The sequence below is a fragment of the Phalacrocorax aristotelis genome, chromosome 3 (assembly GCF_949628215.1).
Source record: "Phalacrocorax aristotelis chromosome 3, bGulAri2.1, whole genome shotgun sequence".
Classification (NCBI taxonomy): domain Eukaryota; kingdom Metazoa; phylum Chordata; class Aves; order Suliformes; family Phalacrocoracidae; genus Phalacrocorax; species Phalacrocorax aristotelis.
This window is the reverse complement of record NC_134278.1, coordinates 103628147-103644083: the sequence shown is the minus strand read 5'-3', so window position 1 is coordinate 103644083 and position 15937 is coordinate 103628147. Positions and strand designations below refer to the sequence as shown.

The 15937-nt window shown below is 36.5% G+C and overlaps 1 protein-coding gene across 2 annotated transcripts in view; it reads left to right on the top strand.

The window, feature by feature from the left end:
• SPATA17 (spermatogenesis associated 17) overlaps window positions 1-15937 on the top strand; it is a 95799-nt gene that overhangs the window by 69677 nt on the left and 10185 nt on the right. For both annotated transcript variants that reach the window (XM_075088860.1, XM_075088859.1), the window contains exon 9: window positions 2640-2775. In XM_075088860.1, the coding sequence (XP_074944961.1) occupies window positions 2640-2775 (136 nt within the window). The remainder of the gene's footprint in view (window positions 1-2639; window positions 2776-15937) is intronic.

Here is a 15937-nt window from a genome sequence, read left to right as displayed (position 1 = left end):
CATTAAATTGGTTACCCTACTTAACACAAAAAATTGTTTTAATGTTCTTTTTAATTACTTATTCACATAGAGTAATGAAAATTCTTTCTTTAAACAGACATTGAATTTGTAAGCATATGATTCTTGTAGTTAGATCATTATCTCAATAAGGATCTGTCCACCTGGCAGAACTATAGACAGAGGAAAAAAAGAAAGTTTCTACTTTACACCATTATACCCTGTCATATTTTTAATGTTCTTTCATTTCAATATTTTTTATTTTTCAATGTTCTTCCTCAAGAATTCAGTGTTACTTTAATATTGTTTTATTCAACTATAGACATACATTGCAGGCTGTATGGCACATACTCCAGTTAATGTTCTTATAGGAGTTATGCAGCAGAACGCAGAAGACCACCTTTGTGCTAAACTACATGTAGAACATACTGTTAGTTGTGTCTTAAAGTGTTACAGTATACGTTGTTTTTTGTTGTTGTTGTTTGGAATCATGGTAGGACATAGATTACTCTGAGTATTTGTTTGCCAAAAAGACAAAGATGAGCTGATCCACAGTAAAATCAAAACCTGTATGTAGGAAATTTTATAGGGAGAACTATAATCATTTACTTTATCTTCTACTTTCCTCAAGATTTTTTTTGCCTTTTGGTGTATAAATTTTACAGACATAGTATTCATATTAAATTATGAATGCTATGGCTCAACTAAATTCTATGCATATATGGGCAAATCCCTAAACTGCTAGCCTTGTCTTCTCAGCTATCCAATCCCCTGAGAAAGCCAATTTTCTTTCATGTCTGAACAAAAGAAAAATGTACTATTAAAATGCAATTCAGAAGTGATAAAAACTGCAAGTGGAGCAGCCGGCTCACAGCACCTTCAATGTATTCTCTGGGACACTGGGGCCACATTAATTTTTGTGTGTGTGTGATGTCCATCCCATGTGCAAATTAGCATTACAAGTACCATAATCTGTCTTATGTGAGAGTGTCCTTTCCCATGAGTATACACATGCTACTATAGCTTTGTATAATTTAAAAGTCTGCTAACTCAGTGTTTTTCTTTCACTAACTTTACATGACATTTGTTTGTGGTACTTGATAGATAAATTGATATAGCTGGCAAGATTCTAAAATAGTTTCTTTTTATGAAGTGGAAAAAAATGTAATTTAAGAAAACAAACACTCAAACAGTTGCTGATGGATCAGTTCAGTTAGTCCAAATAAATAATTTTCCCATTGTATATCAGCTGAGAGACAGAGAGAGGTATTTTAATCCCCATCTTTACAAAAAAAAACTTGTTTGACTGTCTAACTCTTATAGGGGCTCTGGATTCTGAAAAGCTTTCATCTAGGAATAGGTTTTAATTAACCACACCTGTTTTCATGGTAGCTGAAGTGATGTTTTAAACTTCTGAAGCTTATATTTCTAATTTTACTGTATAATAATCTTTATTGCACTTGTAGAATAAAAAAAATGCATGTTGCCTTTTCAGAATACCAGCAATGATAAGCTTAATTCACAAGGTTTTACTTTATATTAAATCTACTTGTTTGCTCTCATGTCTCCCTTGCAAACTGAAACAGATGAAACTAAGACATCTTTGTAGAGTCTCTTGCAGATCCTTTCTATACAAGATATTTTTCACCTTCCTCCATACAGTTTGCTGTGGAACCTACCCAAAAAACCTGTAGCTGTCCATGAGAGTTAGGGACATCCATCCGAAAACCTCTTCCATGCCCAAAGCAGACAGCTGGGGCTTCACTGTTCAGTGTGAGGGAGTATGTAAGCATGGAGTCCACCATCAGTATGACCAAAAGTGAAAGAATCAGGCTGCAAAAGATTGCTAATGAGGATGTAATTATAACTTGAGAGTAAAGCACACAATCCGTAAAATCAGAAGAAATAAATTATTTGCTTTGTGGTCTGCCAATACGTGAAAGTCAAGAGTACTATTTGTATAACTTTGTATTCTGCGAAATGAGAATATGGTTTATTTAGCTTTGATTAATGGATATCGAAGGATGCATACCTAGTTTAAGGTACAGGGAAGATTCTTTATGGTGCAAGTTTGCCTTGGTTTATGCTTATATTGCTGGCATGCTTGAAATATTTCCATCCTGATGGAGTGATCAGGTTGAGGTTATGTGTTGGGGGCCTATGTGACTTGTAAAGTGCCTCCAAGTTCTTCAGAAGTGAGCTCTATACTTGTGCATGGTGCGTGCCTGCCACAGACAGCTGGCACAGGCTACACTGCCTGCTAACACCTGAGGTGTCAACATGCAGATCCCAGTAAACTGAACCCTGCTTATTCTTCACATCACACCAGTTGGTAGCGCAGATCCAGCCAAAGTAATAATCTAGTAATGCAAGTGAACCAAGTAATATCTTCATACAGAAAGTCTTCATTTTATCCTGTTGAAACACTATATCTATTTGCTCCAAACCTAATTTAAAAGCAGCTATAGGAGAAATTGCAGTAATCTTCTCACAATACTGAGGGGGAACATTAAGAAGGTGTGGGAAAATAGCAGGAACATGTGTTCATGTCACCTCCTGTTGTGTTGGTATCTATGATTTACACCAATCCTGTGGCTTTTAGAGTACAGCATAACTGATTTTTAAATATTCTGGAATTTCAGATTTCTGCCATTTTCTTCATATCACAAAAATGAGAAGTATGACCCATCAATTCATAGGTCAGGCAAATATGGCCAAGAAACTTACGGAATTAAACACTTCCGAGAAGTACAGCCTAAGAAGTGGGTAGCAGACAAGGTAAGTAACTGCAAGAATTAAAGAATGGTTTACTTTTTTAGGCTGTTATTGTGTTAGAACTAAGTGAATTTGGACCAGATCTAGGGATCATGGAATCCAATGTGAATCTTTCTAGCATGTTATTAAATCACACTGTTAGAGCTGATGTGATATGTCAGGTCCTCAACTGTCTTTCCAGTAAGTTCAATTTGAGGAAATTCAACACCTGTCCAACCTACAAGATAAGGACTTTAAAGCCTGATTAAGTACAGCTTTACAGCTTTGGTTATATAAGTTTTGCAGAGTTTTGTTCTATCTGTATTGCCTTTTCTGATTTAAGAGAGGTTGCATATTTACTCTTGCACATTAAGATAAACCTTCAGAAAATTAAGGCAAAACCTGTTTAAAACCAAAATATTTTACTGCTTACATTCTTTGGAAAATTCTAAAAATTAGTGAATAGCTGTTTTTATTTTAAGATAATCTCATTAAACTGCCTGCTTTGCCAGGATCATCTCAAATTTCTGGTTTTGTAGTGCTACAAGAGATAATTTTCCTCAGAACATGTTCTAACAAGAGTTTGTGTACTTCTATCATAATCACATTAAAATTTCCCAGTACAAGAAAGATAATGGACTTTGTAGAGAGTGCAGCACAGAGCCACAAAAACAGTTAAGGACTGGAGCATCTTTTATAGGAGAGAGGCTGAGAGAGCTGGAACTCTTCAGTCTGGAGAAGAGAAGGCTCTGGGGAGATGTTATGAATATGTATAAGCACCTGAGAGGAGGGAATGAAGAAGAGGGAGCCAGACTCCTCTCAGACTCGGTAGTGTCCAGTGACAGGACAAAAGGCAGTGGACACAAACTGAAATGCATGAAATTCAGTCTGAACATGAGAGGTGACAGAGCACTGGCACAGGTTGCCCAAAGAGATGTGGAGCCTGCATCCTTGGAGATATTACAAACCCAACCAGACATGGTCCTGGGCAACCTGCTCTAGCTGAGTAGTGGGTTGGACTAGATGATCTCAAGAGGTGTCTTCCAACCTAAACAATTCTGGGAGTTTATAAGATATGATTACTTATTTTCCTGAAAGCAACATAACCTTTGTAAATTTAAAACATGTTTCAAGGAATCTTAGCTTGAGAAGTAATATTTTTAAAAAATAACTCTTTCTCAAAACTTTGAGGTTTAAAAATGAGCTTACACTAAAATCTTGGTATTTTAACATGCATTAATGAAATTTCATTGCAAATAAAGGTACAAAGATCAACATTCAAACAAAAAGATCTGAATTTGTCTTTCAAAAGCAATGAGTGGAGGATATGACTGGCTGAAGTCCCATAGCATAATTATAACGTATAAAAAAGATCTAAAAGTCTTACTGGTGGTACTTATCTTGTCCTGTAAAGACTCTTCCTTTCCAGTCCTTTGCAGTTCTTGATCAGGCTCAGATGATGATATCAAACAACGTAAAGATATTTACATTGTTTATCATATCACACATATATAATATCATATAAACTATGGGCTTAGCTGAAACAACTAAACTCACTTTACTTGTGATCTTGGAAAGATTTCAACCTATATCTCTCGAGGTGAATAGCTGTATACATTAACCCAACATGTCATACAGCCTTCCAACCCCAATTCTAAATCAATATGAAGCTTCAGTTAGGAGCTGCTTACCCAAACACAGAGATAAAAGGAGAAAAGAGCTGTTTATGACCTACCTGCTGCTTTAATGGGTCATTATTATCAGAACCCAACTCCCCCACACACCTCCCCAGCTCCACCTCCTCACCATATTTTAATGGAAAAGGTCCTATAGGCGGGTGTGAGGTCATACTTTCATAACTGTTAAATTTGAAAGAACTCTCTCTCACTTTCTTATTTCTAAACTGTATTAAAACTTTGTATGTATCAGTGCTATGAACAAAATTATCCTGTTCTCATGAATCACAAGACTAAGGGGCACGTGTCAAAATATTACCAAACAGAAATCAGTTTTTTGCTTAACACTTTGCCTGCTAAATACAACCATCCTTTGAGTTTCCCATAAGGTGATATTTTTGTGGATGCAACTTCTTTTACAACCCGAACATAACCCAGCCATGATGTATATTCACCTTCTGATAGTATTATACTAGAGAAGTTTCTCTTATCATTGCCATTAAGACAAACTACTGTGTAAGATCTTCCAAGGAGTTCAGCAGTCAGTGAATCAGTGATGCTGCAGAGGTATTATTTGATATTAGCTGGCTTTTTTTTTTTAACCTCATATAAAAAAGTTTCCCTGTGTATGTTCATGAGCATATCCTAGTTGTATTTTCCTGAGGTTTTCATGTGTTTGTAAGTATGCATTTTAATTCAAGTCACAAAAAGATTAGTACGTAAATTATATAATTACTTAAGAAGCAAAATGAACAACAATGAAAAATATTGCCGTGTCTCGTGGTTTAGCCCCAGTCAGCACCCAAGCACCACTCAGCCTCTTGCTCACTCCCGCCTGGTGGGATGGGGGAGAGAATCAGAAGAGTAAAAGTGAGGCAACTCTTGGGTTGAGATAAAGACAGTTTAATAGGTAAAGCAAAAGCTGCGCACTTTGGAAGCAAAACAAAACAAGGAATTTATTCACTGCTTTCCACGGGCAGGCAGGTGTTCAGCCATCTCCAGGAAAGCAGGGCTCCATCATGTGTAATGGTTATTTGGGAAGACAAACACCATCACTCCAAATGTCCCCCCCTTCCTTCTTCTTCCCCCACCTTTATATACTGAGCATGACGTCATATGGTATGGAATATCCCATTGGTCAGTTTGGGTCAGCTGTCCTGGCTGTGCCCCCTCCCAGCTTCTTGTGCGCCCGGCAGAGCACGGGGAGCTGAAAAAGTCCTTGACCAGTGTAAGCACTACTTAGCAACAACTAAAGCATCTCCACATTATCACCACTGTTTCCAGCAAAAATCCAAAACATAGCCCCATACTAGCTACTACAAAGGAAATTAACTCTATCCCAGCTGAAACCAGGACACCATGTTGTATTTCTTCTGGAAAATGAAAGGGTATTAACATAGACTTCCTCTAAACATAATAATTACCATATCTATGTGAGGAAAAGTTAATAGTTCTTTTCATCTAGTTATAATCTGAAAAATTTTATCTCATTCTGTTTACATTTCAAAGAAGTTTCTGAGTTAATGGAGAAACTGTTGTATTCTAATTCTTCATTAAAAATAAACAAGAAATGGAAATGCTATACCTCTAGTGAAAATTAATCTAGTTAACTTAGTTGTAAATGACTATAAAAACGCTTGCATATTTTTAGACGTACGATATTAAACTTAATACTTTGGAATGCCTTTAATAGAATTTATGTAAGAAGTATCAATATAAAATATTTACCCGTTACTATGAATTTCATCTACGATGATAGGTTCCAATGCAGCTAGACAGTCAAGGGAACAAATACACTAACTATAATCTTTCAGTTGTCAAAACACTCACATATGTTCGTATTTACTGAGGCAGAAATGATAGCTTACAGCCTTTAATCGGTATTGGAATTAGTTTGCATATGCATTTTAGAAAACTGACTTTAATGACAGCATTTAATGTTTTCTTATTTTCAAAATTCAGGAAGTGACATTTTAAGATGTTCCTTCCTGATAGATTCTTTCCTCTGATGCCTTATTATAGGTGAATTACAGTACAACTGCATCGCTGTTTCATTATTTGCGCAGGCATTTTGGCCCTAAACAGAATTTTATTATCTACAAAGCATAAAAATACCCAGTACTGCAAAGAATTAATTTAGAGAACCTAAGCATATTGCACAGAACATAAAGTTGACCTTTACCGTCTACAGCTTTTGGAATGGAGTGGGATGTGGAACACATCATAGATTTAATGTGGCACAACGCTGTCTGCAGAAACTTGGGTGGGACTGTGACTGCCTGCCCATTGCACCCGATGATTGAATCTGCTGTCACCAGCATCCTGATAATAATGAACATTCAGCTTAACGACCGTGATTATGATTATCATAATTGATGTGCAAGTGCAGTGTGTGGGGATCATTACAGCTGAACTGTACAGCAGAGAAACATGCCTTAGTTATGGATAATTTTACTTTTATGCATTGATTGGGATAAAATATGCCTTTCAAGTTCAACGGGCCAGCTTGATATAATTTTAGGAAGATTTCTACATGTATGAATTGATGATTATGAGCTTCCTGCAAAACAGTCATTCTCATGGTTTGTTTTGAATTGTTTCATTTCATTAATAACAAGAAATAATTAAATAATTTGATGTTGTTGTGTGGAAATCACTTATGGAGTACTGACAGCATTAATCAAATATCAAGTTCAAATATTTCTGATTGTCATGGCCTTGCCTAGGCTAGGAAAAACAGCCCTTGTAATTCACTACCAGCGCAATTCTATTTTTGGTGGAGCAGTAGAAATTGGGCTGTAGTCAACACTACTGGCACTTTCACACTGCATTGTGTAGCCATTAGAGGAGGAAATAGTTGTTCCTTATATAATTTATATTGCTTCCACCTTTGTCACCAGAGGCAGAGAATTACAGGCTCAAATTCAGCCAGTGTAGATAAAGGCAGAATCAACAGCTTCAGTAGATTCTGTTGGACAGTGATCGCCTTCAGCGCAGTTTGAAAGAAGTTGCAGAAATATTTAATTAAATTATGACATACTTAACAGACAAACACCAGTGTGTGTATGTATTTTAAGTCAGAGTTTATATAAAGAATGCTATGACATAAGTATAATGCAAAGTACAGAGTTTCATTGATTTACAGGTGTAAATTTGGCTCTTTGTCCAAGAACTGGCAGAAATTTCCTATCTGGCATAACAGAGATACAGACTATGGAAGAAGTTCTTGATCTTTGACTTGCTTTCTACCAAAAAGAAGATTGTAAGGATCAAATCTCTATGAATGTCTCAACTGCATAATTGCTCTCATATGACTTCACCGAGTTTGACCTTTCTATGATGAAAAAGAGAACCCCCTGTGTGTCCAAGGAATTAATCCTATTTTATATAGTCTGCTGCCTCTGAAAGTTCAATAGCCTCCACGGTTTTCATTGTTGCTCACATTAAGGCCCAAGTGGAATCATGTTATCAGGTAGGGCTCTGATTTCCACATATGTGGAAGAGGTCTACAGGGAGAACCTAATATGGTCTGAAAATCTCAGTGCCTTAGAAAGTGAGTGTGACTCTTCTACCTGGCACAGCCAACGCATTTTGTTCCACATTATTCTAAGACCACTGTGTCCTGTGGTTCCACAGCAAATTTATCTCTGTATAGTGTTACTACAAGGGAAAAATAGAGCGGGAGAGAGGGGGAGTGATTTGTTCTGTTTGAAAATTAGTTTCATCCCTTGTGGGACCAACAACATACAACAATCTTGTGTTTAGTGGATGATGTCATTATGTGGCAGAATTGTCTGACACACTATTCATGCTTTTCCATCCCTGACTATACTGAAATTTATTTAAATTTCGTGTTAATTCCATTTTTCCTATCCCTGCAGTGATTGGACTGGAGGTAGGTGTAATGTATATGTGAAGCTTTAAACATTTTCTCCCTCAGATTGTGACTGTGACAATTTTTTTTTTAAAGGGATTTGCTTGTTTTCTTTTCATTTTAATTAGGAAAAAAGATCACACAGGAATATTTTCTAATACAGTGTGATATTGGCTAATGAATGTGCATCTGTACTATTGGTCTTATTGCATGTTTTAAAACTTTTAAGGCCATATTTACTAGTACGCTTTGTGACAGGAGTTACTAATGTACAATGAGAAGAGCTAGCACGTATTTTGAATATTGGATTCCGACTTCCCCAATTCAACTACAATGTGTTTTTCTAGGCAACACAGAGCTGACATAATGTGGCAGCCAGAAGTGACTCTATTGTAGGGGAATTATTAGATGATCTGAAGAGTTTGCTTGTTACACTACCGGTTTCCTCATGAGCCATGTCAGGGATAATAAGGGTTGTTGCCAAAGTGTGTTGCACTCCAGTAGTCCCTGGCCAATGGCATGGCTCCTGTATGATTATTACTGCTGGCATGACTTGATGTATCTATTCAGATGCTCCAAATGGACCCTTAGTTTGAGTTATCAACTGCCTGTTTCCAAGATAAGGCTGCTGTCACTTTTCTTCCAGTCCTGAGTCCTGCACCAAACCAAATCAGTTAAACCCAAGGATCTGGTCCTACAACAATACATTGATGCTATTAATGAAAAGTCTATCTTTTGTACCCTGTAACACATATTTCCTGCTCTCAGAACAACCATTGTGAGTCAGAACGCTGCTGTATCCTCATGTGAAAATCAACTTGAGTAACTCCCTGCCTCCACATAGGGTGATTCCCACAGCACCATTACTCCTTGCAGCTCAGGCATTCGGCAGCCTAGTTAGGTAGCACAAAAAAAGAGTGGTGTTGCCCAATTTAGTATCACAGACCAGCTTAATAGGCAAGTGATGTCTGAAACTGGGTAACAAAGAGTGACTTAAAGTCACTTTTGCAACTCCTACTTATGAATTCTTTGCATTTTGTAGTAAATGTCATAATGTGCTGTTGAGAAGTAAACGTATTTAAAAAAGCAAGAGTAGGTCAGGTTCTTTACTGAATGATTGTGTCATATTTACAGCAATACATTTTGTTACGAATATCACTTTCAGGGCTTCCATTGGAAAATCTCTTGAACTGTAGATTGTTTCTTTTGAGAAAAAGCTTAGGGTCACCACTGTGGGGCTGCTTTTGAAAAATGCTAGTCTTGATATATGTAATGCAAATGATTATTAACTATTGGTGATCTTTCAAATTATTTTCTTAGAAGGAAAGATAAATACTGTGAAGCAAATGAAAATATGCAAAATGCATTCCTGGCTACCGTTTTCTAACTAAATGCAGAAAAGAATCTGTGGGTAACTGGAAGGCTGAAAAGCAAGGCTGGAAAAAACTTTCTGGTGAAGGTTACTGATGAGTTACAGGGTCTGATTTTGAGGGAATACTACAAAGCAGTGCCTGAGAAGAGTCAAACCATTTATTTGCATAAGAAAAGATACTGTCACCACTCTTCTAATCATATCCATTCTAGTGGTTATTTGTAAGGGTTTGTTGGCAACTAGTTGAATATTTTATAAAACCTGATTTTCAGTGCTGTAATTTCTCATTGGGAAAATGCAGTCCCTTGATGATGATCCAAGGCTTTGAAGAATAAATTGATTCGAAAGAGAAAATTAGATGGTACTTATTATACTGTCTAACTAGCAATCCTGTGTCATTTGTCTGTTGGATGATAAATGTCTTGCTTTGCCTACCTTCCTCATTTAATAATGTAACTTGTACGTTAGTGGTGTAAAAGGAAGTCTTGTTTGTTAGTAAGAGCTAACTTTAACCAATATTTCTCTGAGGGACATACATGTCTGTTTTAACTGTCGAAACAATTTCCATTGTAAATATTGCTTAAACAGTTTAATCAGAAACACTTCAGAAATAGAGTACCTTGACCAATTCCTTCGATATGTGCTTAGAGTACGTTACAGTAACTTGTGGCAGAGCTTTTAATGTAAAAAATCAGTTGAGCTGGGAACAGTACAGTTTGAAGTTACACCTAATTTGGTTCGTTTATATTGGTTTTAGGTGTTCATTATTTGGACATTATTTTGTTTGTTGGAATTTAAAGTCCTCACACTGAACTGGGAAGTGGTTGGCCTTGCCTTTTGATGACAGATTTGGATGGGCTGTTCGGCATTCTTGGAATTAAGTAGATTTGTTTATATATCTGCCAAACATAATGTATTTCAACTCAATTCAATTTGTCACAATATTGAATTAAAAAGGCTGTATTTTGGAGTAACTTAAAAGTCTTTATAGAACATATCTGCAAAAGCAAGCTACTTACTATTTGACAATTCTCACCTAGACCTTTTTTGTGCTGGTTAAATAGAGTTGACATGAAAGTGACAGAAGGCTTTACCAATCCTCCAAGAATTACATGGTCCATCCAAATGTTGAGGATTGCAGGTATGAGAACCGATCCTTAGCACCTAGCATAATTGAGATATATCCATGGAGCTAGGCGAATTTGCTTCAGATAAGGTTGTGGCCCGTAATGAATAAAATCAATATGTAGACAAATGCTATTTAGAAAGAATGTTCTATCTTTAAATGCACATTGCTAGTGGGTTTGTAATTGAAGTCTAAGACTGGAAGCACATGTTCTGGTGACTTCGTGCAGCAGATACACTTAGGACTACAGAACACTGCATCTTAAAATGATGCCTGAATGACATACTTTGTCACACTGCCCCATTATAATTGAAAGGTTATATTATTTGTGGTGTTATTAATACATGTAGCAGTTATGGATGGATTCTGAGAGGTTATACCAGGTATCTGCCCAAGCTGAGAGAGGCTGCAGGTTTCTGTTGTTTTGATGATCTCTCCAGAAAACAAAAGTAGATTATTCTTAGAGCAGTAGGACTTCAGTGCAGTAAAATGGATTTTAGAGTAACCTACATTCCCTGAATAGGCAAAATCACAGTAAAAGGTAACTTTGTGTTGGAGTGAATGAGAAATGGTAAGTAATACAGACTGCTTGTTGTCTTAATGGTTTGACATAAGTAGCTACTGCTTTTTGCTTTAAAATTTATATTGTGAATCAACTCTGAACTTGTTTGCTCCATTTTAAATAGTGATATGATATTCACTTTGGAACACATTTCAGAGTTTATTCATTTAATGCGATGAAGACCTGGTTTCAACATGCAATTTATAAACTCATGTTAAAAGGATGTTCCACCATGATAGAGATAAGAAACTATATTCTTCCTTCTCTTATAGTTTTTGTTGATCTCAGCATAAAATACGTAGGGAAACTGAAAGGCACATCCACATGAGGAGTTATTTATGAGTAGGTGTATTATGCTCTGTTAATATTCTAGAATGAGAGTCATGGAATTATTCAGGAATAACCTTTGCACTTCAGATTCAGACTTCGCTTCCATTTAAATAACCTTACAAGCTTTGAGTTGATGTACAGAGCACGTCTCATCAATAGGAAGGGGGATAAGATACAAAGGCTGTGATGTCCACAGTATCTGTTTCACAACTGCATTGATTTTGTTTCCCATAATGAGACTATTTGAGTAGGAATTTACATTTTGACTGTCATAATAGGAACTAATAATATTCCCAGCCAGTACCTTTGAGACGTGTTAGGATCTCTCACCGTAGTTGTATGAAGGAATGATGGCATAAGTAGTAAGTGCTTATCATTAACAACTGAATACCCTGCTCTTTTAAAGTATAACTTATGGGGGGGGAAGAGAGAAACAATAAGTACATTGCATATTAACAGACTTTGTACTCTTATGCGAAGCTGCTTGATTGAGCAGTGTAGTGTCAACCATGTCTTTCTTCTAATGCTAAAAGTAATGCACATAGACAGAGTGACAATCAGAGTACAGCCTCCCATCAGCTGTAATTAATCTTTTAGTTAACAGAGACTAGAAAAGCTTCTCATCAGCCTCTTCTGAAGTCTGAGGCACCCTGTTTTTTGATGTTTGCATTCTGAGTAAAATTGTCCCCACCAGTTCTAACAAATTGAAACACCAGGCTAATTATGGCAGCTAATGAAGTGTGTGGAATGGTCACAGCTTGTCGTGAAACTGTTCCTTCAGCTCAGATTAGAGTTTCATCAATCACTTTTTTAAACTGATCCAGAATTGCTTCTGCCCACTGCTTGGCATTTTTAATGCTGTTTCTGTAATTGGTTTTTTCCCCAAAGCTTAGGCTATTTTTTGAAATATTACATTCTCAGGATAGGACTTACAAACTCCAGTTTATAAAAAAACATTTCATTATCGCCTCTATCAGCTGATCAAGTGGTAGAAAGCTAATAAAAGAAGCAGAAATATAAAATTTGATATATTGCTTTTAATCCAGCTAAAGGTAGTAATAAAGCATATACACATATATGTATATGAATCATTATTACTGTGGGCTAGATGTATACTGCAATCTCATGAGACATGGTTTGTGGGCTGGATGGTTCAAATCCCACTGAAGGACCTAAATGAAATGAATGAGTTGGTCTTAGCTTATTTCCTAGTGGATTGTGGTCCTACATATATCACTCAAAGCGTTTGGCATGATTTGTAGTTTTTTGCAAATGCCAAGCCTTTGGCAGAAAGAAGACCAAAATGTGTTGCTATTTAAAGAATTTCAACACTGCAGGTCAAATCCAAAGTCCTCTGAGAAGTATGGGAAACTTTACAGTATAGCTTATATTGCTACTACACTGTCAATGAATAAATTAGCATATAAAACATTGTAAAAATTCCTAGTTCCTGTTCATTTGTGAGATATAATAGTACTCAGCTATACATTGAAAGTTCTGCATAAGCATTAAACAGATGTTAAAGAAAGTTTGAGGCTAAATTCTTTCCTCAACATGGACAACGGAGTGTAGAATTTAGTTTGGAAGTTGTCCAGCTGAAAAATGTAGTAAAGTTTTGCTTATGTACTACCACAGAATATGTTTGCACAACTTGTTACATTTAGTATATATAGCATGCATTCGTATCAGAACCAAGACAGCATGATTTTAGTTTTTGAAGTGTTCAACAATCTATTTTTAAAATATGTGCTGTGTATGTGTAATCCAATTCATTTTTCTGAAGACTGTTGAATCTGAAATAATGTTTGGCTATAAATATCAGCTGTTCCTCTCCCTGAAGTTTCTTAATCAGCAGCAGTTTGACAGAACTAGCTTCATGTCAATGCCAAAACAAATCTGTGGCACCTGAGTGGATAATCCTCGTTCCTTATGCTATTCCTGAACTGTATCAAAGAACTAGTGGGTTTACACAGGAGAAAGGGCCATTGGAAAATGAAGAAAAACATGACACACAAAGAAGATATGTTATCATATATTAATAAATGCAGACAGAAAAAAATAACAATAGGTATTGGCAAAAGAGATATTGTTCCAGTTTTATTCATTAGTGTGAATATTTGTGAACACTGGATAGGAAATGAGTAGTTTTTCTAGTGTTAGCTGATCTCCAAAGTAAGCTGCCTGCAAAATAAGAAAGGCCTTTTCCTGTTTGATCATTTCAACCTCTGCTAAAGGTAGCTTAGATTTACAAAGCAGAATGCTGTTTTTCTCTTCGGCTTCCATCACTGCTAGGGCACATCGCTGACATGTTTAGCTAGTTGCCCACCAGGAGCCCCAGGTCCTCTTCTGCAGAGCTGCTACCCAGCCTGTCAGCCTCCAGCCTGCTTTGGTCCTGAGATAAGTCTGTGCCCGGTGCATTTCTCCATAATGTGTTTTGTGAGGTTCTGCCAGGCTATTCCTCTAACCTGTCTACATCACTCTGAATGATAGCCCTCAGGTGTATCAATGGCACCCATTAGTTTGCTGTTGTCCATGAACTCGATGAGAGTGCATTCCACCTCCACCTCCAGGTCACCGATGAAGATATTAAACAAGATGGGTCCCAAGATAGCACCTGAGGAAATACATTTGTACCCAGGTTCCAGTTAGAGTATAAACCATTCATTGCTACCCTTTGAACCCAATACTCCAGACAGTTATTACATCTATTAGTCTGTGCATCCAGACTATAATTTACCAACTTGGTTAAGAGGATTCTCTGGGAGATTGTGTTGAAAGCCTTGCTAAAGCTCAGCTAGGCACCATGTCTAGTCATTTCATCACAGAATGCCATCAGGTTTGAAAGCATCATCCAGAACAATGTCAAAGCCAATGAAATCTAACTGGAGTAGTTTTTGCTGCATATGCCAAATATAGTGCAATCACCATGCTCTTTTTTTTTTTTAATTGATTCTAAATAAATAGAACATTTTTTCAAGCAGATACAGCTTAACCTGATAAGGTAAAAAATATTTTCACTTGAGGATTTCAAGTCAGAATTTTTTCTCCTTAAATCCTAGTGGCATGATTTTGGCAAGGTAGAGATAGTTGCAACTTGATCTTGGCAGGTTAAACATTTTCTGGCTTTAGTCCAGCAGGTTAAAAGTGGTTCTGAGTTTGTCTTGGCAGTCAACACTTGGCATTGGCTTATTTTCAGCTGGAAAGAGAATGTTGTGGTTGAACAGATTAGACAATGAAAGGGGCAGCTTATAAATGACATAAGTCAAGATACTTATTCCTAAGTGCGTTATTTTCTAATACAGTCCTGTTGCTAGCAGAGTGAGTGTGATGGACAGGATAACAGGTTGGTTTAAAAATACAAGCACTATAACAAAAATATGTCCTCTACTTTTTCATCAGATGTTTTTAAGACTCTATATTTTTCTGTACACAGGAATGTAGTGTTAGGCATAGTTCCACCTCAGATTTAATAACTTCATAAAAGAGTTTTCATGCTTTTCATACTTGACAATGTTATTTATACATCTTAAATTAAGATGAACATCTAGTCCCCTCTTTAAAAATATTTTGTTATAATACCCTGCAAGAATGACATTTGCATGACGATAGCAAATAAACACCTCTTGGGATTCTGAATACCTACTGAACTATTTCAACTGCACATTTGTTTTCTAGCCCAGATTCAGTAAAGTTCAAGGGTATCCAAGTATGAAATAGCTCGCAGAGAAATTCGCATTGGATTCTTAATTTAATTTACTCGTTAAAAAAAAGCTACATTAGTTGAAAAAATAGAATATTATCTTTGGCAATTTTGGTTCAAATACAGACTTTTGGAACATAATTTGAGTGATGTTGTTTCATAACATTGACTAAAGTATGGTACAGCATGCAGTGAAACTTTCTGTGTGGCAAACGATACTTTAATATTGATACTAGCTCTGAATACGTCAAAATGTCTACATATAGGTGATTTTATTCTTCTTCAGCAGATTATTGTAGATTAGCTTTATAGACATAAATATCTGAACAGTTATTTATAACAGAGAATGTATTTCTTTTAAAGCATTGCAAAGCTAGTATATGTTTGGGAGGAAGGACCAGACAGTGTCTGGCTTGCAGATCATCAACAAATGGAATAAATGAGCTCAGAGGGTACAGCTGGGAATTCCACCCTTCCTTCCCCTTGGGCAACCAAAATGACTGCAGGGTACTAAGTAAATGTAACAAATGCAAATTTGGACCACAA